Source organism: Coloeus monedula, assembly GCF_965178545.1.
Source record: "Coloeus monedula genome assembly, chromosome: 7".
NCBI classification, from domain to species: domain Eukaryota; kingdom Metazoa; phylum Chordata; class Aves; order Passeriformes; family Corvidae; genus Coloeus; species Coloeus monedula.
The window spans coordinates 3466684-3494343 of NC_138787.1; the positions used below are offsets into that span (position 1 = coordinate 3466684).

Genomic DNA, 27660 nt, shown 5'->3' on the forward strand with positions numbered 1-27660 from the left:
TCCTGTATATAAGTTGTATTGATAATAACTTGACCTAAGTGTGTAATGCAAAGCATGGCAGTATCGTTTATGATGCACTCATGATTTTAGACAGGAATTATGAGAGGGCAGGAGCATTAGCTGGAGAATCAAAATCTTGATTAGCAATTTGACGTGCTATAACTAGAAGAGGGAAAGAGAAATAAGTATCAGACTGAGTCTCCAGCTTTCAACCTTCCGAAAAGTTTTCGCTGGTTGCCTGCATGTATCTGAGCATATGTATTGTAGGTGCATCAGAGTCCACGTATTTGAACTCGAGCAGCTAAACTAGCTGCGCTAAATTTAGATTTAGGTACTTAATTAAATGGTCTGCATTTCTGAGATACTGAATAGCTGGTGCATCTTTTAAATACAGGCAAGCTGCCTTTTTCATGTTAAAGAAGATGTGTAAATTCAAAGCGAACGGAACAAAATCTCATCTGCGTGCGGGCGAGACGGCCGTCTGCGGGTGCATGGGCAGCAGTTGCATAACTGGTAGCTTTTTCCTTCAGGCTACTGCTGGTTCCTCAGAGAGCTCTGACTCTTTTCCCATCAGAGCAGAGGAGCTGGGATGTACTGTTCTATACAGATGATTTCAAGCATATAGAAATGGCGTTTCTTTTAATGTGCAGCTCGGTGCTCTGTTCTCAGTAAACCAGTTGGCAAATTTTGCAGAGGATTTTTTTTTCCCTCCACTTTGTTTGTTTGTTTTTTAATACATGCTGCTACTTTGCTGTCCACAACAGAAGGAGAAGTTTGCTTGGATTTCCACATCCTGGATTTTAAGGAGTATTTTTAACATACTGGTATCTATCTTGTAAAGTGCAGTATTTTAAAATATATTGCCACTTCCTCAGCAGTGGGGCGTGATGGGCTGGCCTCAGCTCTGGAATGAGCCCTGACCTGTGGGTAGTCTGGTTTTGCAGCCCAAGGGAGAATGGTGGAGAGAAGGGAGGTTGCCCCTAGTGAGTGGAAAGGGATGACATTCTTTATCAGCTAATCCAACTGGCATGTACATCCCTACCTCTCAAAGCCAATTTAAGTGTGTTTTGGGAGCTGAATCCTGGTTTACTCTCCTCTTTAACTGCACACAACCAAAGCATGATCTGGCCAGTTGTTTGCATTGGCAAAAACTGAAGTCCTTTTCCTTTCCCTGAAAACCTGTCAGCATTTTATGTAAATCACCCAAAATGCTGTGGTCCATAGCAGAGGCTGTAATTTGTGTGGGTGCTGGGATGAGTGCAGCTTTCCTTGCACCAGGGATCCAGGCTTGGCAAGAAGCTGTGCCGTAGGCTCTGGCTGTGCTATGTACAGAGAGGGCCACACTTTTCTCCAGCCATTATTCCTCTGTTCCTGAAGAGCAGTTGTCTTTCCTGACGCATTATGATAGTTCAGTCAAACAGATGCAGGGAGGGGGAAAATAATGTGTGCCATGAATGAGGCCGGAGTAGGTGAGCTCAGTGTCCCGTGTCTGATCCTGGTGTGCAGTCACCCCTTCCTGTGATAGACCAAGCTGGGGATTGCCCATTCATCCCTCAGATCGTGGTCCAAGTGATGCTCTGGTCTTCAGCACTTCCATCACAGGGCCCGTGGCACTGCTGATTCTGCCACACACAGCGTTTCTCTGAAAAACTGCTAATTGAGGTGAAGTGTTTTTGTAATCTGCCTGGGCACCAGGAGAAGGCCTTTCTATTTATTTGTCATCGCTGACAGAAAATAAGTAAAATGCTTGGTGTAGGAATCAAGCGTGATGCAATCCCTGCATTAATGAGCAGGGTAAAGCCTTCCCTCATGTGCCACATCCTTTTGTCAGGAGAATAGCATGAGTTGGATTTATTTTCCTCCTTTCCCATACTGTGTTCTTTTGGTCCAAATTTCCTACTCGACAGCATGTTCCTCAAGTTGCAGGATCTCTATCAATTTTTTGTTACTGCAGGAGATGACTTGGTCATAGAATATTGCCATTGGATAGTCCAGGGATTTGTGCTTGGGGATGTAGAGGGAAGGGGAGAAGGACAAGAGGCCGATAATCCAGGTTTTCTGAGATAATGAGAAGGAATCTCTGTGATTTCTCACTTCTTTATGCTTTCTGCTGTGGGCCTGAATTAAAATTTCCTTGCTCCTTGTTTCTGGTAAAGCAGGAACCATGTTCTGCTATAGCCATGTCGATACTTCTGTGCTCTGCGAGGTCCATGTGTTGTTCTCCCTTTTCTTGTGAATTGTGACCTTTGTTTATATTTTTTTTTCTCTGCTGTAACATCCCATCCCTTATCTAGTCCATTGCTAGATTTTGAAATGCTTTTTATTTCTAAGGGAAGGCTGGCATCATAGAGTCATGGAGCGGTTTGGGTTGGAAGGGACCTTAAAACTCATCCTGTTTTACCCCGTGCCATGGGCAGGGACACCTTCCAATATCCCAGGCTGCTCCAAGCCCTGTCCAACCTGGCCTTGGACACCTCTGGGGATTGGGCCTTTCCCCACTCCTACTCTGGGCTGCTGGTAGGTTACTTTCAGGCTTTTTTGGGGGTGTTAACTGCAGGACGGTCTCAGATCTTTGCTTGGACTCCACAAGCATTTTGGTACCATAAGTCGATGAAATGAATTATGTACCCATGAGGGAAATGTTCAAGTTCTGCTTTAGCACCCACAGCATTATAACTGAACACATGCAACCCCGGAACTCTGAATGCAATTTAATTTTTTTTTCATGCAGAGTTCAAGTTTTTAGGTCAGAAATAATAAATGAGGAAAAACCCGGTTGTGCTGTTCCATATAAAAGACTTGTATGCCTAAGCAGCTAACCAGGAGCAAATTTAAACAAACAGTCATATTAACACATTGTGATGAACTCCGCTGGACTGCCTCTCTCATTTTGCTAGCAGAAAGGGTTTTCTTGGTTTAATTTCTAATTTGTAACCTAGTGCAGCCTTCCTGTCTCTTGCAATGTTAATAGATTTGGCACTGAATCAAAAATTGTGGGGCTAAATTTCTGAAAGTCCAGTTTTCTACTTAGGTTCTGAAGTCTAACTTTCTGAAAAGTCTTCTTTTTTCCTATTTAAGCATAAGGAAGGGGTGCTAAGATTTCTGAAATTGCTCTGGGCAGAAGGATATGCTTTACTTGCAGTACTCAATTACTAAACTCTTCTGATAGTTTTGCCAAGTTCACTTAAATGATTTTTCTGTCTTAAGAATGCACTCATAAATTTGTGCAGAGGACAATTCTGCAGAGGAAATCACCCAGGATTTCCCAGGAATTTTTCATGAGAGATTCATCACTACTGTTTTATGATAACTTGCTCTATCTGGAAGGAGGTTTTTCCCAACAAAAAGCCCTACTAAAATCACTGATTTCACATGGTGTGCAGGCTGTTGAGTGAATCCGATAGCACAGTAAGTAGGTATGCAGACTAGTTATGGTCCCTGGAATAACAAACAGAGAAATGGAGCAAAGTCTGCTGCTCTGTGTCTCGCTGGGGTAAAGGCAGGTTGGAGCTCACTGCTGTCAGTGTGTTAGGAGCACTGCTGATAATTCCCTTGTGTTCCTGGGGCAGAGCAGAATCTGAGCAGTTGCAGCATCTGGTGAATCAGAGAAATGTTTCATTTTAACGAAATGAATGTTAACAAAAAGCCTATTGTGGAAGGGTGAAAATCTGTATTATTAGTAAGAGCAAATACTTTCTGATGGCAGCATGGGCACAGTAATTTTGTGTTAAGAGGCTGGAAAGAAAAAATCCCATTTGAGAAGTACTTAAGCTATACTTTGCATATCAAAAGTATCTGCCACACAAAAAAGGTTGAGTTCCCAGATATACATTTAACCAGGAGAGATGTTGAAGTCCCTCTGGACCTAGCTTTTATGTAGCAGGACTGCTGCTGTAGGAATACCCTGACTGTGTTATTGAGACCCAGTGCATTAATTTGTGAGTCACTCCCCCTTTTGTTTCAAAGGGACAAATGTTACCAGCCAAGGGTTAGGAGAATCTAAGTCTCCTTGGTTGCCAGGTCTGTGGGCTCCACATCCTCAGTCAAATTTCTGTTTTAATACAGAAAATGTGTCAGCTTTGCAGCAAAAATAACACTGTTTTGCACTGGTGTGAGATTCGAAGAAGATTAACTCATACTGAAACTTCTGCACAGCACTTCCGTGCCAAGGCGGGAAAGGAGTGCTGTTGTGCAGGGAAGCTTCCAATTAAGCAGAAAAAGGAGTTGGTTTGCTTTTTGAAACAACATTTGACATCTGTGAAATCTATTAGTAGGAAGTTCATCGGTTCATTTGCCTGGTTTCACTTTGTATCAGCCAGCCAGCACTCGTGGCTTGTGCAGTGAAGTCTCCAACCAGCTGTCATGTATTAAAGATACTGGAAAAGAAAGGCCCGTGTCTTGCTTGTCCTGGCTTCAAGGGTCCACTTCACCATTCGTCTCAGGATTTGTTTGCACAAGAGCAAGTGAACCTGTGTGCTTCAGATACTGGTGTAACTCAAGAGCAGTAATATTTCTTTACTATTATTCGTTATTATTTTTCCTGGAGGAGACATAGCAGTAATGGGTGCATGTTAAGCAATGAAATGTGAGGTTTCAGCAGTATTTTACTGTACTTTAGAGGTAAATATTGAAATAATACTTTTTAATTAATACTTTATTTAACTGTAAAATGATAAAACTCTATGGGTGTATTTATTTATTAATTTAATTATTCCCTGGCACAAGCCCCTCTTACAAAGCCTTTAGGAAAGATAATACTTGGCACTCTGTCTTACCTTGCCTTGTCCATTCCTGAAGTAACTTAGATAATTAAATTCCCTCTGCTGAAGAGCAGGGCTTTTGAGGCATTCCTGGTTTTGTCTGGCTTTAGGCTCTAAATCTGGAGTTGAAAAGAAACATCTTTTTTGTTTGGTTGGCTCTCCCTCCCCCTCCTGCCACTCTGAAAGTCACTGAGTTGGAGGGTTTTCTGCCTTGGTTTAGTTCAATAATAGAGAAGAGCTTTAATACTTAAAGTAGACTAAAAGTATTTTGCAGTTACGTTGCAGTCACATAGTTTCCAGTGCTGAAAAGCACAAAACTTGCTTAGTTGCCTTTCAGCAGAGTTCTTGTTTTAATTAGTCGCTGTAGGTACAGAGTCAGGCAGTAAATGCATAGCTGTAAAGTGGAGGGGAAGCACACCATGCTTATAATTGTCATTACCCTCTCGGAGTTGCGTGTGCCACCTTTAATAGATCCGTAGTTCCTGGTATGTCTGTGTTGCCATCACCCCCAAAAACATTTTAAACACAGTCAGGGAGCCTCATGTAGGGAAAAGATGCATTTAAAGACTTCTTGTGAGTGGATGTTTAGTTTGAAGTATGATTGATTTCAGCTTATGGATAAAAACTCTGCGTTTTCACAGAAAAGTAAGGGAGGTGAATAAGGGTGTCGAGGTAGTTACTTCGTTACTGGGAAGCAATAATTCTGGAGAACAGTTTACAAACTTACCAGGAAAAGGCAGCAGGAGAAATAATTGGAACACAGTCTTCTCAAGGCATTGAAGTGATAAAGGCTTGTTTGCTAGTATTTGGAGTGGGCATCAGACAGCACAGTTCTTGGAAAACCAACAGAATCTTCTTGCTATTCAGTCGTTACTTCTCTTTGTGCACCCTTCTATTGGATAATGGCCTCCAGATTAGCTGTGCTAAATGTAAAAGCTGCTAATCAATAACACGAAGGTGTGACCAAAATTGCATCCCACAAGCCTGCAGCTTAAACAAGGAGCTGGAATCGAGTGATTGGACAAGAGTGTAACAAACACATCAAAGCAGCTATTTAGCCAGAATGAAGCCAGTAGGAGAAATGAATTCAGGCTGGCTTAAAATAGATACAAAGGTTATTTAAGGTAAAATGTGCTATTGGAGCGGATTCTGTCTGTTGCAAGAGAGGAGCAGACTACGGGTGATTTTGTGGTGAGTGTTTTCATGTCGTCTTTGCTATCAAACTGTGGTGCAGTGACTATTTGAATTCCTGACTGAAAGCTTTCAGCATCTCCAGAGCAGCCAGTTTTCGGAGGAGTAATACCTGCTCATATATGGCCTCCAAAATGTCAGAGATAAGTGGGTGATGTAGTGGGTAAAACACAGTAACTGCATAATTTTAAATACAGCAGGAGTAGAAGGAAAGACTTTAGACTTGGTAAGAAATGTGCTACCTTCTTTCATGTTGTCATCCTGAAACTGAAGATATCATTCCAGAACACTCAGAAACGTGTCAAAGGAAAGGGTTTTGCCTGTTTTCTCAGACAGCGAAAGCAAAACATAAAAGAAAAAAAAACCCCATGTATTTTTCTACTGCAGTCTCTTTACATATCTCTGTTATGGACATTTTGAAATGATATAAAAGAAGATAATGGCTAATCAGATCCTTTAAGTATAGTGTGGGAGTTTGAAAGGGAAACCACAAACTCTTTATCAATTCTAATGAGCTCGTGTTCAGTGTATTGGAAGAAGAGCCTTATGCTGTGATTTTTTTTTTGTTTGTTTATTATTACTCCATAATGTTCTTGGTGAGATTTTAGGAATCTTAGTATCTCTTTGAGTACCTCTGCAGCGGCCTTAGATGAGATTTTCATCTCCCACGTGTGAAATAAAAGTTATGGAGTATAGCATACCTTGTGCTGCCCTCCTGGCAGCATTGCAGTCCTGGCAGTGATTTGAACCACTGACACAAGAATTGCTTGTGGACATCTGTAAGAGCTCTCTCCCTCCCTCTCCTTCCATTTGAATCTCCAGATGTATTTTGGACTTCACCCTAGACAGACACATGAACTGCTTCGATACAAATGTAGCATTCATTTTGTCCAGCAAGGGAGTAATTGTTTCAAAGCAATTGTAAAAGGCTTTGAAGATATGTGAAAGATCACAGAACATGTTTGTTTTTCACAAGATCTGTGCTTCAGTCCACTGAATTCAAACTCAGAAGGTCCCAGCAGGATTTGGCTAAGATTCCGTAATAGGTGATAACGCTGAAAAGTGTGGATGGAGGTTGCTTACATCTGAAATCTGATGATCAAGACCTTGTTGAGCCAGGACCCTACTTGGTGTAAACATTGGGTAGTGCTTTAAATAGGAAGAGGGTAGATTTAAATTAGGTATATATGGAAGAAGTTCTTCCCTGTGAGGGAGGGTGAGGCCCTGGCACAGGTTGCCCAGAGAAGCTGTGGCTGTCCCATCCCTGAAAGTGTCCAAGGCCAGGTTGGATGGGATTTGGAGCAAGCTGGGATAGTGGAAGGTGTCCCTGCCCATGGCAGGGGGTGGAGCTAGATGGGCTTTAAGATCTCTTCCAACCCAAACCATTCTGGGATTCTATGATCTAAAGTCCAGATGCAGTAAAATGCTTGGACAAGTGGCCAGCACAAGTATATGCTCGTGTTCAATTGATTTGCTCAGCAGGACATAAGCAGGTGATTAGAGCTGACTGCCTGCCCGAGACTGCTGGAACAGTCTGACTGTCTTCAACAAATGTTGATATAGAGTATGGTTTTGATAATGTTCCAGAAAACCTGTGTGAGCTCATCAGGGGGTTTTCCTCTAAATAATAATTTTTTTTTAAAAGGTGGGGGTTTTTTAATGGGCCCAATCCCCACTGTCTAAGGCAAATATGAAGGCTTAGCATAAAAATAAGCTTTGGATGTGTGTGTGAGAGTGTGTGAACACATGGGAGGAAGCGATAGGGTAAGGTGTAGGGTTTCTCTTACTTGTTCATCAAATCAGTCTTTTTAATTTGTTTTATATAGAGTGCAAATTTGCTTATTTCACTGTTTAATGGTGTAAGATTTTTCTCAACTTTCAGTACTGCCCAGAGCTTGCAGCCCTGATCCTCACTCGCATGCATTCCCTCCATGTCCCTCTAACAATGCAAAGCAGCCTTTAAAAAGGGCTGTCAGTCAAAGTGTAACGCAAGCAACAGGTTTGATTTGAACCAAAGGCCTTAACACCTTTGCTATGGTCCAATTGTTAATGATCAGTTCTAAATACCCATATGGATTGGACCTGTACTAAAAATAAGTGCAAAACCATAGAAGTAAATACTGTAAAACCACAACTATGGATCTAAATTTTCAGCAGAGCTCATCTTTTATAAAGGATAGAAGCTCTGAGGTGAAGAACTTTCAAGAAAACCAAGGAAGCATTGATCACCTCAAGGAAAGAGCCTCAAATCACTATTGGAGGCTTTGCCCATTGTGCAAAAGAAACGGCCTCTGACTTTAGAAGTGCCGTGTGATGGTGGTGGTGGGGGCTGTACCCATGTGCAATGGCGCTGGTACAGAGTGGGAAAGTGGCCTCTGTGCATCCTCCGATGTGTGTTGACAGCTCTCTCCCTTCCCCTTCCCTTCCAGGTGAACGCCCCTTCCACTGTAACCAATGTGGAGCTTCTTTTACCCAGAAGGGGAACCTGCTGAGGCACATCAAGTTGCACTCTGGGGAGAAACCGTTCAAATGTCCCTTCTGTAGCTACGCCTGCCGGCGGAGGGACGCCCTCACAGGACACCTCAGGACACACTCTGGTGAGCCCACCTTGGCTTCTCCTCACACTTCTTCCTTCCTTTATCACTACCGTCCCAGTGCAGCAGGTAGTGAAAATGAAGTGTAGCTCTGGGTCTGTACCATCCTCTTCAGAGAGTGCAGCTCTCAACTTTGGGAAAGCCTTGATGTGAATCAGAAAAGTTGTGGTTCAGCCACACCTCTCCTTTTGTGTAACTGAGCTCTTCGGCTGATGCTATCGAATTTCTCTCTCAATGTCTCCTTGGGTGTATCCCGGCTTCAATGGCAGATTGTTTTGACACTCTGGGCCCCAAAGTGGCTGTGAAATTCCAAAGATCACAAAGAATAACCGTGGGCTCTTGGAGGCAGGCTTTGCAGTTCATACCCATTTCTTCATCTAATAAATGCCATATGCTGTTTGAGTTCAAACTTGTTCATCTTTCAAAGCCCTCTAAATTGCATTTTTGATTCAGTTAGATCTTGCTGTTAAGTCCTAGCTCATGGCAGCCACAACACTCACCCTAGAGCTGAAGGTGGTCAAGAGAGATTGGGTTTCTCTTGCCTTGTTAAGTGATAGGACCATGTCTGTATCAAGTCTATTTGATATAGTTTCTTGATAAGTTGTCAAGAAGAACCTGTCTCATAGCTGTGTGCTGGTAGTTGTGTTGGAGCCCCAGTGATCGGGATCAGCTGTGGTTTTAGTCCCTGTCCCTGCACCAAGAGGCTGCATTCTGCCCACTTGCTCATCTGTGTAGGACTCCTGAGTAAGATCTTAACTTGTTGTGTTTGTATCTCCTGAACGTTCAACTTGTGGGTTCGAGCCATTTATAAGAGGCTGTGTGTTTCATTGTTGAATGAGCAGAGATAATTGGACTGGTTGCAAGTGACAGCATTACAGATGAACTTCTTTGAGGTGTTAGCAAATGTGTGACTCCTGAAACACAGTGGTGGAAGTGCAGCTGCAGGCAGAAATCCTACATGAGTTTCCTGACTCTTGATATGTATTTCTTCTACAGAATCAACCTCACTTCAGTAGGAGTTTCTGTTTTAGGAGCATTGAGTTGCTCTGCCATTTCTGTTTTAGGAGCATTGAGCTGCTCTGCCATTTCCAAGAATAGGAAAGGTAAGCAAGTAAGCTTCTTCAAGTAGACTTGGGAGTATACAGGAAGCTTGATGGAAAATGCTGACAGAAAGCTTGAACTTCCAAGAGAGTAGAAGAGTTGGGACTAGGCTGGGAGAGAATTGCTTGAGCTGGATTTGATCTGAAAGTCAGTAGGGAAAATGTCTGTGGAATGGTGAGCTGCAATTTTCACACATCTGACAATAAGTGTAGTTTCAACTGTAAATTTTGAAAGAAAACAGAACACAATACAAATGTTGACAATTAAAACAAAAAGGGAGTTGGGACAAAAAAAATATCCCACATTACCAAACACAAATATTGCAGTTCAAGACCTTTTCACAATATGAATATAGATTTTGTTACCTAGATACTGCCATTGATAGAGATTGTTCTTCCTGTGTGAAGAGCACATGGCTCATGGTTCTGTGTTTTGCGTGAGGATGAAATGTAAAGGTGTGGGATTTTCAGAAGGCACCTAAGCTGCTTAGCACAAGTTCCACTGGAGCTCCTTCCCTAACTGACTTAGCCATGTTCAGCTCTGCTCAGTTTGTAGTTTTAGGCTTTGTTTTCAGTGGAGAAAGTGTCACCCCTCTAAGCACTCAGATCCAGCAGCTTTCAGCAGAGGGCCAGCAGAAACAGAGAAGTGCTCCCACAAAACTGTCCAAGGCAATTCGTAGAGTAGGGCTCACAGGTGAAGAGTTAAAACCTGGATTATTGCCCTAAAACCTGGCATCCCCCTGCATGAAGGTGAAATTCCACTCTGGCCATGGGCAGGGAAGTTAAGGTGTCTGTCCCTGCCATATAAACAAGCTGAGTTGGCTTATGCACACCTGGATCATGGAAAAGATGGGTAGATGTCTCCTTGGGACTTTAAACAGTTTCATATCAGTGTGCTATACAAGTATTCTGTGCTTTCATAAAGCACACATCAAAGTCTGTAAGTAGGCCTGGAAGGTAGAACAGATCCAGCAGCTGCAGCAAAGGTCTTTTCCAGCCTAAATGATTCTATGATTCTGTCAATGTTTACATCTTCTGCTATTTCTGAGCAAAAAAGAGGATATTGGCTAATATATACAAAGAAGAGCTTAAAAACTGTTTTGAAACTTGAAGCCAGTTTCAATCTGGTACACTTAGTGTCTAAATTGAGGTGAGTCTGAATATATTTTTGTTAGAGGAAAGCTCGTCAGATCAGATCCTCAGCTGATGGAGATTGGAATTACATCCCCTAAGTAAGGGAAGTACTTCTGTTTTGTACCAGCTGAGAATCTGGTGCATGGTTTCATAAATGCACCACCGATTCCCTTTTTTTTTTAATGTATGTAGGTATATTCTTTTCCTCCTTAAATGAGAGGGTGCTATTAATAATAAAATAAAATACCAAAGCAAAACCCCTTAATCTTTTCTCCTTCCCAAGAAGGTTTAAACTACTATGGAAGGCAATTTATGCAATAAAGGAATTGAAGAATTCTGTTTTATCTCTTTTTTTTTTTCCTCTCAGTTAATTTGATTTGTGGATTTGAGAACACTTTGCTTGTGTCACCACTTAGTGACATCGTCTCACTGCTACTTTTTAGTCAGTTCTTCCTGTGCTTAGTGCAGTTTTCATACAGTACAACAGGAAAGGTAAAAAAAATAATGAAATGTAGATGCAAACAGAAATTAGCAGAAGCATCTCTGAGATCTCTGAAATAGCTGAGACTTACTAGTTAACTTAAAAATAATTACATTTTTTTCCTTTGGATTGATGTTTGTTCATGCTTTTTAATATTATTTCCTGTTGATTTGAAAATGTTTCTAAGCATCACAGTCTACATTTTACCTTATCTTCTTGTGCAAAATAATATCTTACTGTGTAAGTGTTCCCAGGCTGAGTGGTTAACAAAATATTGCTTCGCATCTGTCATGCTGCTACTGCTGTTTAGCCCTAAATAATTAAGGACTTATCTTGCAGCGATTTACTCCTGCGATTATTTACCTTTTACGGACGTACGGAGTTCTGATGAACTTTACATCTGTATTTTCCTCCCACATGCAGCTGCTTTGGTTTCAGGAATATAACGATGCCTTCAGGACATCAGTAGGATAATGCCTGGGGAGAGTTCATGCGCAGACTTACACTAAGAGTGGGCATGTACCTCAAGGTACTTACAGGACTTTCAGGTGTTGTTTTCAGAATTAACTCCATAGTTCCACACCCCAGGTAATATAAGAGAGGTACAGAGACGGCTTCTAGGATGGGAATGTAAGGACAGGCTGTGGAGTGCTGGGACAGAAGTTTGTAGCCCCCTCCTGCGAGATGCATTGGACAAATCAGCAGGGATTGGCTTTACCTTGCCTGGATTTTGCTGTTTTAAAGGGAAAAACATCCAGGCAAAGCAATCTGCTGATGGCATTCACAGAGTACCTGCTATCTCACCCTGAGACATGCCTGTCTTCTCAGTCCTCTCTGGACTTGCACAAGACAATGGCAAAGACAAACTATATGAGAGAAATTTTGCTGTAGACAGTTAATGAACAAACCCCGGAAGTTTTAAGGGAGGCAGCTGAATCTGACAGGTCAATCTGATGGTTAAAGCCATCCAGATGTTGACCTCCATACTTTGAAAGGTATGACAGCCTGATGCTGTTTTACCCCAAAAAGCCAGGCATCCTCAGATGGGCACATAAACTTAGCAGTTATGTTTTGGCATGGATTTCTCTTGTGTCTAAAATGGAGCTGAGTCAGCCCTCCCCTCATAATGCTGTTGTAAACATAAATGCTCCAACAGTGCTTGAAAAAGTCAAGGCTGCAGTGATGAGCAATCTGGAAGAGTTCAGAGCAAACACAGGCACCTCAGTTTTCAGAGCAGGGCTTGGGCAGTAAGTCAGAAATGAGGGATGGGATCACATGCTAAGGAGAAAACAAAAGTCGGAATAGGTTTTGAGTAAGTGAGAATCATTCATCCATTGCACTAAGTAAGGATGGTCCTGTGTGCAGATTGTTTAGTGCTTAAAAGACTGTCTCGTCGCGTGTCCACACAAACTGTCGACATGAACATTAATTCTGGAGTTTCCTGATTTTTCTTTTTATTTGGCAGCTTCAGTCATGTTCATTACTGTGGGAGTATGTAAGTGTTATTCATATAAGAAAGCAGTTTTACTGTCTGTTTCTTCCTAAAAAAGTGGGTAGTCAGATTATTATTTTTTCACAGAAGATTGTCCTCACAATACATTTTAAAATTTGTTTCAAAGCTACTGCTTTCCTGCTTAGAAAGTGTCCCCTCCAAACAGTTTTTTTTGCTTTTAAGAAATATTTATTTTTCTTCCCCCTCTTTCTCCTGCATTGCTGCTGCATTTTGTTTGTTTCTGTCCAGCTCTTCAATAGCACTGAACTAATGGTACCCCTTTATTGGCAAAAGAAAAGCAGAAAACTTTTGTTTTGAAAAGAGAGGCTTAGACAAAACTCCCAAAAGCACAATCTTAGCAAACCATGTACAGTGTGCAAGATAAAAGGCACGTATAATTAAAAAGGAAAATGCCCTGTTCATGGGAACTCTTTCCATGTTTGTTGGTTAGCAAGTCCATCTTTCTCATCTCTTCTCATCCATGAGGACTTTCCTCTCGTCCCAACCTGGGTGGCAGTGGGCCATCCGAGGTGTCCACACGCCTGGGGTTGAATGGCAGACCTGAGGAGTGCTATCTGTGTGTGCAACTATGCTCAGACGTAGAAGGAACTTGTTCCCTAATCCTGATGACATGCCTGCCTCAGTATGTGTTTGGGAGAGTCCCACTTCTGAGTGGCTCAGTTTGGCTGAAAAATTGGATGAACAAGCTCTGGAATACACTGTGCTGTGTGTGAGTTCCCAGCTGTCAAAAGCCAGTGAGAATTACTGAAACAGTGGCAAGGATGGTTATTAAGAATAATGAAGTCAATATTTTAAACTGCTCTTTTTCATCTTGGGGGAACTTTTGCCGCTATTAACATCTCTACTCTTAAAAGGCCCAGTATCTACTCTGTAACTGTGTTTTTGAGAATGGGAATGTCATAATTAGTTGAATCTTGTGATCTGAAGTTCTCATTACACTCTGTACTGGACTGACTCCAACACTTTGTGAATGGGGAAAAAAATTAAAAGCGGACACATAGGATACTGTCTGTGAAAAATCAAATGTGTATGTGAAGAGGCAAGGAGCTGTTTTGCATACAAATCCCATTTCTCCAAATAGGTTAGCAAACAGCATCTTCCCTCAGTTGTGATGAGCTGGTGGGTATTTATTCTGTTGATCTGATACTTAGAGCTCAATTTAATCAGGCAGAGCTGCTCTTCCTCTCAGGTTTTCTTACGCTGTTTCAGTTAAACTCAGTGGAATTACCCTCGTCACAAAATCATTTTGGGTTTTTCTTATCGGGCTGCGGGTTCCAAACCGCTGTGAGCATGTGCGCAATCCTGCAGCAGCTCTGCTTCTCATTAGTGCTTCCAGCACCTAGAGGCCTTCACTCCGTGCTGGAGAGTCTAAAATCTCTGCTATTCTGCTTTCCATTTATTTGTGTGTGCATTTTTAGAAGGTAAGCTCAAAATGTGTACAGGGGTAGGAGTTTGCTATGCCAGGGCTTCATCCCCTGGGGATCCTTGTTTAAAATTTAATCCTCTGTGGAGCCCTCTTGTATCCCATGCTTTGCTAGAGTCGCACCTGGACTTGGAGTGGAGGGGTCATCTTCATCTCTGGAGCACTACTGTGATAAATACTGGTATCTGCTATATGGAAAGATTATCTTTTATGTTCAGAATTATCTCAGTATAGAATCTTGGTCTTTTCTACAGAGCATTATTACCATGGAGAAATCATTAATCAAAGAAATCTTTGATTTAAAGATGCTGTAGGATCTTGATCATTCCAGCAAAAGTACATTTGATCTTTGTTTTCAGGGGAACTTTTGAAAAGATATGGTTCCACCCAAAGCAAGGAGTGTTCTCTTTTATATTTTGGACTTTAAAAGTCTTGAAATTCCATAAAGATTCCCTCCTATCTGCTGCAGTTTAGGAATCAGTCTTTTAACTGTTCAATGCAGGAAGTCTGCTTCTGACAGATAAAACAGAGACACGGAAGGAGTGGTCCTGGCAAGCAATGGTAGATGGGCTGTGTACCAACCTCATGAATCCCTCTCTCTCTTAGGGCTGGGTATCAGCTTTTCTCCTCTTTCCCCCACTCCTGTCTGGAGTGTGTGATTGAGATAGCAGAAGCAGATGCCCTGCAGCTCCCTGTCTCTTGTGGTGCCCCGGTGCAAGCAGGAGGTGTCTGTTCTTTTAGTGCCTGGGGGCTCCCTGTATATTGGCTGCATAGGGAAAGACTCACCCCTCTCGTAAAGATGAGAGATGCCAACACCATGGGAGCATTCTCATTCTTAGTATGTCAGTTCACAGCGAGATTAGCAGGTGCTAAGATTTATCCTGGTGTCTGTGAGACTGGTCTGGTCCCTCCTGCTACCTCTCCCAGTGGACCATGGCTTTGCTATGTCTCTGCCAGGTCTACCAGCAAGTCCTCTGCAGTGCTTGGAGGTTACAAGGTTCTTGTTTAGGCAGCATCACCACGGTGTAGGGTTCACACGGGGTCATCCCTCATTAGTTGTGACCGGTTCGTTCCTGATTAAATACTCGTGCAAGAATGGAAGTTTGTCTTTGGGATGAAACCTCTGACATCAGTTTTCTGTGTGTCTCCCGTCTCCCCTCCATGTTAGCAATTCACATCCTGGCATCATTACCCAGATTCTGTCCCTCTCTGTGTTGCCTCAGGCCACGTGGAACGCAACAAATCACGTGGTCCTGCTCTTCTGGGCTACAATTTGGAGAGCACACAGGCCCCTCTCCACTGCTGAGTGCTGCCAGTTCCTAGGCCAGCCTTCCTGTTCTGGAGCAGCAAATAAGACAGTGACTTTCTTTTTCCTCTGGGCTTTTATTCTGTCACAGTGCTGTATGTGGGATTTCACTGGCATCAAAAAAGCATGAATGTGGTAAGATTTCTGCATATAGAGCAGCAGTGCTTCTAAACACCAGGCCTAACCTGTTTTTTAAACATCCAGAGAGACTGTTTCTTTTGCCTCCCTAGGGAGACAGTTCCACTTCCCATCTGCTTTTTATAGCTGTGACTCTCATCCTGATATTTAACCTTAACTATTCTTTCTTTTGGTGCAGATTATTGCTCTTTCTAACACTATCTTTTGTGACTGTGAGTAATTCCTGTGCTCAGTTTACACTATGATAGGCTGTAGTCATATGTCTAGCATTGATTCCATTCTAGTCTGTCTTTATTTTCCAGTCCTCTCGTCTCTTTTTTATTACTAATTTTGAATGGTTTTGCTACTCTTATTCACTCGTTTATGGGGGACCTAAATTGCAAAGTCATTTGATGCTTTGGAAACTGGGGCCAGTACAGATGCAGACCCCTTAACCTTATCTCTGCCTCAGCTGCCTGCTAGTAAAATGGAAATAAAGAGCACTTCTCCACCTAGTTGAGATGGTGAGAGGGCAGCATGTGGGAATCATGGCCAGGCACACACGTATTGCTGCAATGAAGGTCATGTAAGTACATCATAGAGTACTCGGTGCTGCTGGTGCCCCAGCTGCACAGCGCTCTACGTGATCTCCTTAGTTTTACTTAGCCTTTGTGCAGTAGTGAAATGAGATAATTACAAAGTGGAAGGAATAATAACTTCGTATTGTTACCATAACCACTGAGGTATTAGACCCTGATACCAATGTGATTATCTCAGACACAATAGTAAGGTGATTATTAATAATACTAAAGGACTTACTACTTAGCCTGCAATTTTTGTGTCATTTCTTTAAAAACCCCTGTCTATTCCATCGGCCCCAAGCCTGTGTGAAGTGGGTATGAGCTGTTGCCTCCTTGTTATCTGTTTTTCAGTGATGAGGAAATGAAACAGGAAAACCCCCATGAGACCCAATTTGCAAATTGAGGGACCTAAGCACCAAGGTAGCTTTGTGTGCATCACTTGTCTTTCTGCACCAGAACTGCTACGGACAGGCTGGCAGGTGGGGCTCGGGAAGCTCAGGAATTTAAAGATCTGTAGTCCTTTGCTCGTTTCAGTTGCAGCTAGAGAAGCCTTGTTTTGCTTGTCACCAGGGATTGTTTCAGAAATCTGGTATTTTTAGGCTCAAGTTGGCACATGTACATACAAACCCAGGATTTAAGGTGCAGGTGTTGCATGTGCAGGGAATTGGGTGTCTGATTGCATTAGGATAAGCTTGCGGGACACAATGCAGCCAGGAGCCCTCCTGCTCCAGAGCCAGCCACCAAAGTATCTGCAGTGGGTTTTGCAGACAGAGACTCAAGAGGTCACAGAGAACTTTTTTGTGCAATTGAGATGCAAACATGGTTTTGACTTGACCAAGCCACATCTCAACAAAGCCAAGACCATTTCTTGCACATACTCTGAGCAGCAATACCACAGCAGCTCTAAAGAGGAAACAAGTGTTGGGTTCGTTTTTCCCCTGAGAAAATTATTTTCAAGGGCAAAAAGCTTCTGCATATTGTCTCTGGGGAAAGGAGACCCAACATTTCGAGCTGGCCTTTGTCAGCTCTTGAAGAAGTTTGTGAAACTTTCAGCTTGAGAATGTTTGAGCTTGGAACCCAGCAGTGGTATGAGGCCTTCTTTCATTGATATCTCAGAGCTGTGTGTTACGGGGCAGTGTGAAATGGAGAACCGCCCCTGACATTTTTGACAGCATATGTTTTAAGGTGTAAGAGAGGTATTTTTGCCATCTGAAAAGGAAGCCAAGAGAAACTAAAGGGGGACAAAAATAACCCATAACCCACGCCACAGCAGAGTTGAGGAAAGCTGCTACTGATACCATTCTCCCAAGCTCTCAGCAGCCTGTAATTATGAATTGGCTTACAGCTAACATATTGATGGATATCACTCAAGAAGGAAAATGAGAATGTCTAGATTTTTTTACAGTGAACCTGTACTGAACTCTGGGTGACTTTCCTCCTATTTATAACCCTGTGTGAAGTTCAAGGAAACTTGTCCTGGAGGTTTCCCATGAGAGGGAACTGTGTTTTTACCTGACTAAAGCTCTCTGGATATTTTCCCATTTTTTATTTGATCTAAGTGTGAACTTTCTCCACCCTCTGCCCCTCCTTCCTTTCTGGAGTGGTTAGAGAGGTTGATTGCAGCCAGGATTACACAAGAGATGCCAGTTGCACACATGTTTTGCATAACTGTGCTGTGTTGATTTCAGACAGGGTGCCCCAAGTTCCCTCCCTGCCTTGCAACAGCAAATCAAGATCTCTATCTTCATTCCTGAAGCTGGAGAAATGCTGGTGAGGCCCTGAGTATTGAACTTTTGACAAAGAGCACCTGGTTTGGATGCTGCCGAGCTGCACAGAGCTATCCCTTTGGAAGAGCCTCTACTTACAGGTTGTTTGGGCTGTTTGTATCAAAGGTGCTAGAGTCGTTCTGCCTCTGGGAAGTGCTGCAAGTGATCAGTGCTGGCTGCTCTGTGTTAAGGGAATGTGCTCCTGAAGCACATGTCCTTTTCTTCTATTCCTGCAAGAGGCATAAATGTTTTTATGTGCTCTGAGACAGTCAAGGACCTCTCTTGGTGACTTTCCTGACTTGAAAATTAAGACAGGCTCATCCCAGTGTTCGTTTTGGGGCTAGTTCAGTGTGGCTTTTATCTTTAGAAGCGATGAGGTCTGCTTGATTTCAGTGAGAATTAGGGGCTTTGTCAGCCTAAGCCTTAGCCTGTGTACCAGTTCCTTTTGCCAGGAATTAGGTACTTTCTCCCTCCTGCCTCATTTATTTGGAGTGCAAGTCAAGACCAAACTACATTGGGCTTTGAGCAACCTGGTCTAGTGAAAGGTGTCCCTGCCCATGGTACGAGGGTTGAAATGAGATGATTTTCCATCCCAAACCATTCTGTGATTCTGTGACAACAGCACAGGGTCCCCCCCAGCCGACCAGAAGTGGGGCTGTTCCTAACAGGTGCTGCCTTGTGGGATAGAGCTGGCCTCAAAGGTAGCCAGAGCCCAGATGATTTAAGGGCTTCAAGGTCTTTCTAAAAAATAAATCACATGCAAAAAATACACTGCGGATAATCCGATGTTGAGATTTTTATATAGAGAAGTGACATGGGCCATAGACTTTCTCTCACTTGGATACCCTCCATGTGCCTGCATTTTGCTTGTTTCCTTGGAGACAGTGTCTTGTCTGAGAGCAGTTAGCCTTGGCTAGGAAAGGCCTGACATTTCTGGTTTGTGGGATAAAGCTGTGCTGATGAATTTTCCAACAACCACAGAGGCAGGATTTGGTACAAACATGCGCAGTTCTGAATAGGGTTACCATGTGGCCATCTCTAATACCCCTCTGGGGACACCACTGGAAAGTCCCTGGTGTGAGAGCAGGGCTCAAAGATCCTTGAGGAGAGCCCAGCGATCCCTGTCCCTCGGGTATCAGAGTCGTTTGAGAAATTTCTCCCTTCCCTTTCCTTCTTCCAAAGAGCTGAGTCAGCTGGACTGGCATGTCTGGAACTCTGTGGCACCGGAGCAGGCAGGCTGCCAGCAGCATTACACACCGCATCCAAAGGAACACGTCACTCCTCTCTCTCTCTCCTTTTTTTTCCCTTTGCAATCCCCACCCTCTCCCTTTTATTTTTCCTTGTTGATCCGTGTAGGTGAGTCAGAGAAACCTGCTCATCCACAGCCTGTTCCTTCTTGCCAAATCCTGGAGCAGCACTCCCAGTTCTTGTTGGGTGTCAGGAATAGGTTATGAAAACAAAAACTGATACAGTCAGTGTACTGGGTACGGAGCCCATAGTGTAAATGCATACTGAATATGCCACTTAGAATGTCTTCCTAACAGAAGGAATCTCTTTTATACGAGACACCTTATTCTGTGGTTCATATGTAATATTAGTTTTATTCCTATAAAACACCAGGATGGAACAGGGAAATTATTTAAGGCATAAGCTGGAGAATATTTAGGGAGAAAATCCATCTTAATTCCACAGAATTTTGAAACAATGGAAGAGTGGAAAATTTCCAGTAGGAAAATAGGTGGTTCACGGAAGTGGTTTAGGCTGATGTTTTGGTATCAATTGTAGTTTTACTAATCTGAAGAAATTCCATGGATATTGCCACAATTCTTCAGAGTTTACACTATTGATGAGTTTCTGACCCCAGGAATTAAAACATTGTGAATCTGGATTCCCATATCGTAGATACTTTCAAATAAGAGTGCAAGGTGATAAATTGGCCTTTTTATTTACCTTACAATATTTATTTCACGAGTGGGAAGGGAGTGAGTGAGCAAACAAGCAAGTTAACTTTTCCTCTTTGGTCAGCTGACTCTAGGAGCTGGGAGCTGAAGGAAAGCACAGTGACTTGGGGTGAAACTGCAGGTGTTGGTAATGCTGTGGGGTCAGGAGTATCTCACTATCCTTAGCTACATTTCCATCAGGCAGCATCAAAGCCTTGTTTTTGGCATCTTGTGTTGGAATGAAGCTGTTCAGCTGCAAAGAACAGATCATTCACCAGGAAAAGTGCTTTGTTGGACTTTTACATGCCATAGTAAAATGTCTGTGTTAGCTATATTGTGAAAAATGTATCCATTATGTTCACATGGTCTTCTACAAGCAGTGTATTTGTTCCAAGGGCTAAAAATGAGCCAACTTTGAGAGGCTGCAAGTACAGTTCTGGTCAAGAAGCACAAGATTTCTGCGTTGATCAGCATGGAGTGCTGGAGTACAGGCCCTGGGACAGGATCACACCTTGGTGAAGAGAAGGGAAAGGCTGTTTTGTGTCAGGTGATAGGTAACTCTTGGTGAGATACAGTTATTTCTCAGAGTTCAAGCCCAAGACAACAGGAGAGGAAGGTTTTACTGCCTGGCCACCTTCTGCAGGGGAGGAACCCAGAAGGCCAACAAAAAGGGAAATGACAAAGGCAAGACATCAGTGTCACAGGTGAGAATGAACCCAGATGTTCTAAATTCCCATCTCCTGACTCAGTTACAAGACTTTCCACACAAATTAAAAGAATAGATGTAAGAAAATGATAAAGATATTTTTTTTTCTTCCGGGTATTGAGGAACAAGAAAAGTTACATCCTTTCACTCTTGATTCAGACTTCTGGGTGAAATCACCTATTTCAAAGAGCCTAGTGGAGCCTTCAGTATGACTTTTTTTTTTTTTTTTTCCATCAGGGAATGTAGTTAAGTATATTCAGAGTTTCCTTAATTCCCTGCTTTTACAGGAAACCTTTTTAAAGTATTTCTGGATACTTAGAGAGCTATTTTCTGTTGTCCAGCTTCTCTGTCTTTACTTTCAGCCTAAGCAGTTGCTTTTTCTTCCCTTCTTTTCTTTTTCTTCCTTTTGGTTTAATTTCACACCCATATTTAATTCCCTTTCATTTTGTCTACCTCCCTTTCAGTCACAATTAGCCTCTGAATCTATCCAGGACTTGTAGTTCAAAGCTAATTGCACCAAAAAGGAAACATCCTAAACCCCGAAATCTTTCCTTCCTCCCTCCCTTTCTAGTCATTCTCTTTACTAAACAAACCTAAAAAATCCTGGGTATTAAGAAGTACTCTAAAATTGTTGTTGTTTATTTTTTGTATTGAAACAAACAAGCAACCATCCCCTCCAAACGAACGAAAAAACCCCACACAAACCCAAAACAACAAAAATCACACACAAAAAAAAACCAACTAGGAAAAATATTGAGAGTAACAGGAATTGCAGAATTTTATTACCTAGAAAAGATTAATGTAGCTTCAATATGAGACCTAGACACTTGATGTAGAGGTTTGTGCTAGAGCAGAAGCTGTCCAGTATCTCAGATTCCTCTCTTAAAGTTCCCCATCATCCTTTAAAAGATGATGTTAACCTTTACTGTTAACTTTGTTGTGCTGAGAATTGTTTTTGTACAAAATGGTCGTGACTTCCTCCTGCCAAATACTGCAGTTAATTTTGAATATGGAGCGGTAAAGACCACTGGTGTCAGTGAGAAAAGTCCCACCTTTGTTTTGAGCTGTTCTGCATTGTTGACGATAAACACACGTGTTGTGAGGCAGAGAGCAAGAGGAGGGGATGGGAAGGCTGCACACGTGGAAGGAGGCAGTCAGCTCTCTTGCTGTTTGACCTCATTTGACACTGGTGCAAGACATGGCAAAACCACATGCCTGAACAGCAGATGGGGGTGACACGGAGGCATGGGCCACACTACTTCCTGGGCAGTTAGAAAAGTGTGAATAACAACTTTTATGTCCCAAAGGAGCCCATTAGTTTCACAGCCTGACCTGCTTTTGGAAGCAAGATTCCCTTCACTGTTGGCCTTGATCAAAATAAGTGAAAACTCCCAACATCAGTGGTTGGGAAAAGAAGAGGAGCTGTCAGTATTACTCTTCCCAAGTTGCTGTTATCTTCATGACAGCTTGGTCTTAATAGTCTGTTTCCAAAACTTTGTTTCTGACAGTGACAAGAAAAGGCAAAACTTATAGGAAGGGAGTGTGTTCTTCTTACCTGCTAATACAAGACATAAAACTGAAAGATGCCAGGTGCTAAAAAGATGCTTTTTCTTACACAGGAGCATGTAGGTGGAACAGGGGAACTCATTGCCATGGGATGAGAAGAAATGAGTTAAGGGCTTGCTCAGTGATTTTATGCAGGAGAAAACTTACCTAGTGTTATAGTGAAAGCTTAACATGGTGTATTCCCTCTATCTCCTGTTGTTTATATAGTATAGGATACCTGGTAGCACTTTGTTTGGCACTGCCTGCTCCAAATAATTCTTCTGTTCTGTTGGCTTTGTAATGCTCTGGGACTTCTGCAGGATATGCAGAGGGGCTGCACTTGGAATAAATGCAAACTGCACACAGCTGATATGAATTGGCTTCAGGTTATTGCTTCCATAGACAAATCTGGCCCAACATCTACATTTGTTTTACCCAAAGAGGAAACAAAAACCCCCAAACAAAAGCACTTGTGGAGGGAGTGTTTGTCCAGCAGCATTCCTGATCTGCACCGAGGTACCCACACCCTGCGCTGCCCCTGGGAGCTGTTCCTCCCCGCCTGCAGTTGGAGCTCAGCTTGCGATGACGCATGGATCTCCAGGCACCTCCTGACATTCCTGCTGAGCTGTGGCACTGACAGGGAGCGGACAGGACAGGGCAGAGAGGAACAACAGGCCAACCTAAACTTGTTTTCATTTTACCTGCTCACTCTGTTGCTGGGGCAGGGTTAAAATGAAGAGAAGCCAACGAGCACCTTTTGGAAGATTTGCCTTGTGAGCTAATTAACACTCCACTTATCAAGTCAACTTTATATAATGTTAAAGGTCTGAAGTGGAGTGGAAAGTACAGCGCTGGTACACAGAGTTAAGGTTTCAGCTCTTTCTTCAGCCCGTTCCCACCCACATCCAGATAGCATGGAGACATTGCAGGGTGGAGGCTCCTTTCCAGAGTCACCTGTTGTATTCCTTGGAGGGCCTCTATCCCTTTAAAAGTAAGTGATGGTAAACCTGGTGCTTTTAAGTCACTTTGAAGCCAGCCAGGTGATAAAACACCAGTTATTTTATGGACTTCCTGGTTTGTGTTAGTTCATCTCAGCATCAGAGTGCAATCTAAACAGAGTTCTTTTCTAATATTATTTAAGCATTTCAGAATCCATGTAGAATTCCTGGGAACCCCACCAGTGCTGGGGCTCTGGACCTTCTGGGACATGTTGGCATGAGACTTGGACAGTTGCATCCAGGTCAGTGGCCTTGCAGCATTAAGTGCAGAACATTTACACTTGAAATTTTCAAATATATGTGGGGAGGGAAATCAGAATGCTTCACTGGCATTAATGTAAACTAAAAATTGAGTGTCAGGTTCCTTTAGCCAGGTGTGAATGAAGGAAACAGTTAAACCCTGAGAAATGCATGAGGAAAGCTTCTATGTAGTGCAATATATGTTTCTTGCGACATAGAATTGGAGCATGTACCCATGAATTTCATCTCTTTCAAAATTAAATGCAACATTATTGCCCCTCTCAGTGTTTTCCTTGATTTGGTGCTTAATTTATTTGCATGTTTTCACATAGGTACATTTTCCTTTGTTTCTACACATACACAGATACAACATATAAACCTGCAAAGTGAACGGTCTTCCATGCTGCACAAAGGAGAAAAATGGGGTGTAAAATTCTTGCTTTTTCTATTTTAATGGGTGCTGCAAGATTGTGGCAGGAGCCATGTGAATATCTGGACAATTTGGAAGATTTCAGTAATTCTGTGACTGTGCCAATGAAACAGGAGTGAATTAGTTAGTTAGTTAGTTTGTTTGTTTGTTAAACTTCTGGCACAAAAAGGGCACCTATTTATTTATAACCCTGGTGACAGATTGAAACATTGTTTTATCTGTAAAATTCTGCAGATCGGTAAATACTATCTAATGAATCATATTATATAACACAGCCACCAGTAGCTGCAAAATAAATTGAAACACCTATTAAAGTAATAACAGGCTGCGGGTAGAACCTCTTGAAGGTACAGATAAGGACCCAACCCCTTAGATGCTGTACCTGAGCACTGATATTTGCAGATTTACTCTAGATTCTGGCTGTGTGGTTGCTATAGACAGGATATGGATAGGGAAAGTTTCTCTTGACTAGTGCATTTACTTCTAGCCAAGCTGTAGCATGCATGAAGTCCTCAGGGTTTATGTGTAAGCTGGTGTTTAGCACTGCTTGCTGTGGAATATCGAGGGAGAACTGAACACTGGTACAGTACTCACTTCTTGCTGCTTATTTGACTGTGCTGTAAACAACTGGCAGGTAGATGCAGGTGTCAAGCTGCTGGTCTGTGCCCTGGACGTGTTTATAGGAGAGGCAGACGTGTCTAGAAAACACCGGGGTTGGAGGTGCGATGTTTTACCGTTGTTTCGCTGAGTGCTGATGTACCACAAGTACCCAGCTGTGTTTCGCTGCCAGCTGTAATAGGACGTGGTAGCTGTTGACAGAAATCACTTATCATTGACTACCACTGTGCAAAAAGTCAGGACAAGCTGTTTTTCATTTGCTGAGAACCTCACAAAACGTTGTGGCTGTTGAACAGCCACATACATATCAATAGGCAATTGATAATAATGTTGACTCAGAGGCATTGGGCCACGAGGTCATGAAGTCAGTCGAGTGCTCAATTGTGAGCTCCAAGTCAAGAAAGTACCAGTTGCCCAAAGACCTGTTTGTAGGCTTCTCCTCTTGTACTGCTGCAGTTTGAGTTTTGAACCTTTTGAGGTGTCCAGAAACCTCATTAAGCGCAAATCTACTTCTGTGATCTCCTCTACTGCATGATCTGGTGAGCCAGCCTTTTACCACATGGCCTCATGAACCCTAATACTTGGCCCAAAATATGTTAATCTAAAAGGTCCTTGTAAAATGGAGACATCAGAATTCTCTGAGGTCCAGAAATATATCTGCATCCCTTGAAACATACTGCAGGTATTGCTGCCTGCTCTTGGACTGGGAAGATTAAAAGAAGAAAGAAAAAATTAATGTGAAGTTTTCATAATGTGACTAGAGATTTTGTTCTTTCTGAAAATCAGATTGCTTTAGGATGTCGCAGGTTGGGCCCTCAGGAGAGGATGCACTTGACACTGGGTGTCTCCAGTCCGTGTGTTTGTGTACTCTAGCAGCCTGAAGCTTTATTTTAGATGTTTACATGTTGTGACTACTGCATGCAGGTTGTCTTGGACAATCTTGGGCTGGGTGTGGAACTTGACCTTATTTCTGAACTCCAGTATATACAGGTATTCTGTGTGTGTGTGTAATCTCACAGGCAAAAAAAAAAAAAAAAAAAAAAAACGCATCAAAGGGCCCCCATGAATTTCAATTAACACATTTACAGTCATTAAGTGCAGCAGTGAGATACAGCTTCGGAGTGGGAGGCAGTTCCCTTTGCAAAGCTACGTGCTGCTCAGAGCCAGCATGGGCTTAGGTCTCACTCTAATTTTTTTTGTGATTAGTTTGTTCAGGGGTCTGTTATTCATGTAAATATTTTTGTGTGTGAGGCTTTGAGCCAGGCAGCTCTAGACAAGTCGAGGTGCACTGTTTAATTACAGTAGCAAGGCACAGCTGCGGTGTTGCGGCTCCACAGCCTCAGCCCTCCTGCTGGAGCCTCAGCTCTGCCACAGCCTTCTGTGGATCTCACAACTGCATCCCTGGCATGGGGAACTGGAGGTGGGAAGGACAACAGCAGCTGTTATAGCTACCTTTCTGCAACTATTGCACCCTCTCTTTTTTGTCCCGTGTGGGGTAAAGGTCGCCAAGCTTGGGGCATTTGACATCCCCCTGCGCTCACTCGTTCCCAATCTGAAATGACTCCGTGTAGCACACGGCCTTACAATGCCACATGTTATTTTATTTCTGATTTGATTTTCTTATTGTTCCTCTGCTCTGTGCCATCCTAAGTATCTCCTCCTGCTCTTTAATGTTCACTCCTATATCTAATATAATCACAGTGTATTATTAAGTCCTTAATTTCTCAGTAGAGGTACCGGTGCTATTTTTCTGTGTCTCCCTACTTGTGAGTGCTCCACAAAATTAGCCTCTGTGCATCTGGCAAAGTGCACAAGTTCATTTACAAGCTGTGAAGAGGGGAATTATTACCTTAATCATACGTATGAATAATTGAAGCCCAGGAAATCAGAATAACTTGCCTGCAGTCACAAATTTGTAGTGTAACCAGGAGTTGAACCCTACGCTCCCTAGTCCCAGCCCAGCGTCTTAATCACATCTCCTACCTCTGTGTTAAAGCTGATTGTGCTCTGATAAGTCCCATTCAAGGCAAAGGGCTGCCTTGTAGGCAATGTGTGACTGCAGAACACTTCCCTTCACTCAGGCACATTCCAGTTTTAGGGAAGAAAATTAGTGAATTAATAAAGTGTATGGTTATGATGGGGGACTCTACAGGCTCACTGATATGTTGAGATGCTCAAATGCATCCAGAAAAGGGCAACAAGGCTGGTGAAGGGTCTAAAACATGAGACCTAGGAGGAGCGGTTGAAGGAGCTGGAGTTGTTTAGCCTGGAGAAAAGGAGGCTCAAGGGAGACCTTATCACTCTCTAGAACTCCCTGAAAGGAGGCTGTAGTCAGGTGGGGATTGGTCTCTTCTCTCAGGCAACCACTGAGAGGACAAGAGGACACAGCCTTAAGCTGCACCGGAGGAAGTTCAGACTGGACATCAGAAAAAATTTCTTCACAGAAAGAGTGAGTGGGCATTGGAATGGGCTGCCGAGAGAGGTGGTGGAATCACTGTCCCTGGAGGTGTTTAAAAAAAGACTGGACGTGGCACTCAGTGCCATGGTTTAGTTGATAAGGTGGTGTTAGGTCATAGGTTGGACTTGATGATCTCAAAGGTCTTTTCAACCTAGTTCATTCTGTGATTCTGTGAAGTATCAGCTCAAAGGAACATTTTAACTTCTATGCTGCTTCAGAAAGATTCAGTCAGAGAGTGCTGATGTTTGCTCCAGCTCCGGATTGCTAGGGGCTGAGCAGGAGTTCAAATTTTACAGAAATAAGTTCCACTCAGTGTGCTGCTGTCAGAGGGTGTCTTGGTCTGAGCCAAAAGTAGCTACATTAGATGGCCATACAGTGAGTGCAAAAATCATGGCTGACTCCACTTCCACAGTGTGGCCAGGGCAATAGAGCAAAAGGAAAGGAAATCTGAGGCAAAGCCTCTGCTCCTTGGACTGGGCCAGCCCACGTCACGTGGGCAGGAATGCCCGGCCCTGCCTGAGCAGGAGGTGTGAGTGCTCGAGCTGTGGCCAGGACCTGGGACATGAGCGAATGGACAGGGAGGAATTCTGCACTGCATTGCTGCAGAGGACAATGTGCTGCCCAAAACAGGGAGTGTTGTCTCAGTGCTCTTAAGGGAGGCAGGATTTTAGCTCACTAAAGTGCACTGTAGCTCTGAACCCGTACCATAAGCCTGTCTCACTTTATATGCTTGTGGCAAGGTGGTACCTGGGATGCCTT

At 43.0% G+C, this 27660-nt stretch overlaps 1 protein-coding gene across 4 annotated transcripts in view; it reads left to right on the forward strand.

Annotated features, from left to right (window-relative positions):
* IKZF2 (IKAROS family zinc finger 2) overlaps positions 1–27660 on the forward strand; it is a gene marked incomplete at its 5' end in the record, with an annotated part of 105765 nt that overhangs the window by 60137 nt on the left and 17968 nt on the right. For all 4 annotated transcript variants that reach the window (XM_082284739.1, XM_082284737.1, XM_082284736.1 and 1 more), the window contains one exon: positions 8381–8548. In XM_082284739.1, the coding sequence (XP_082140865.1) occupies positions 8381–8548 (168 nt within the window). The remainder of the gene's footprint in view (positions 1–8380; positions 8549–27660) is intronic.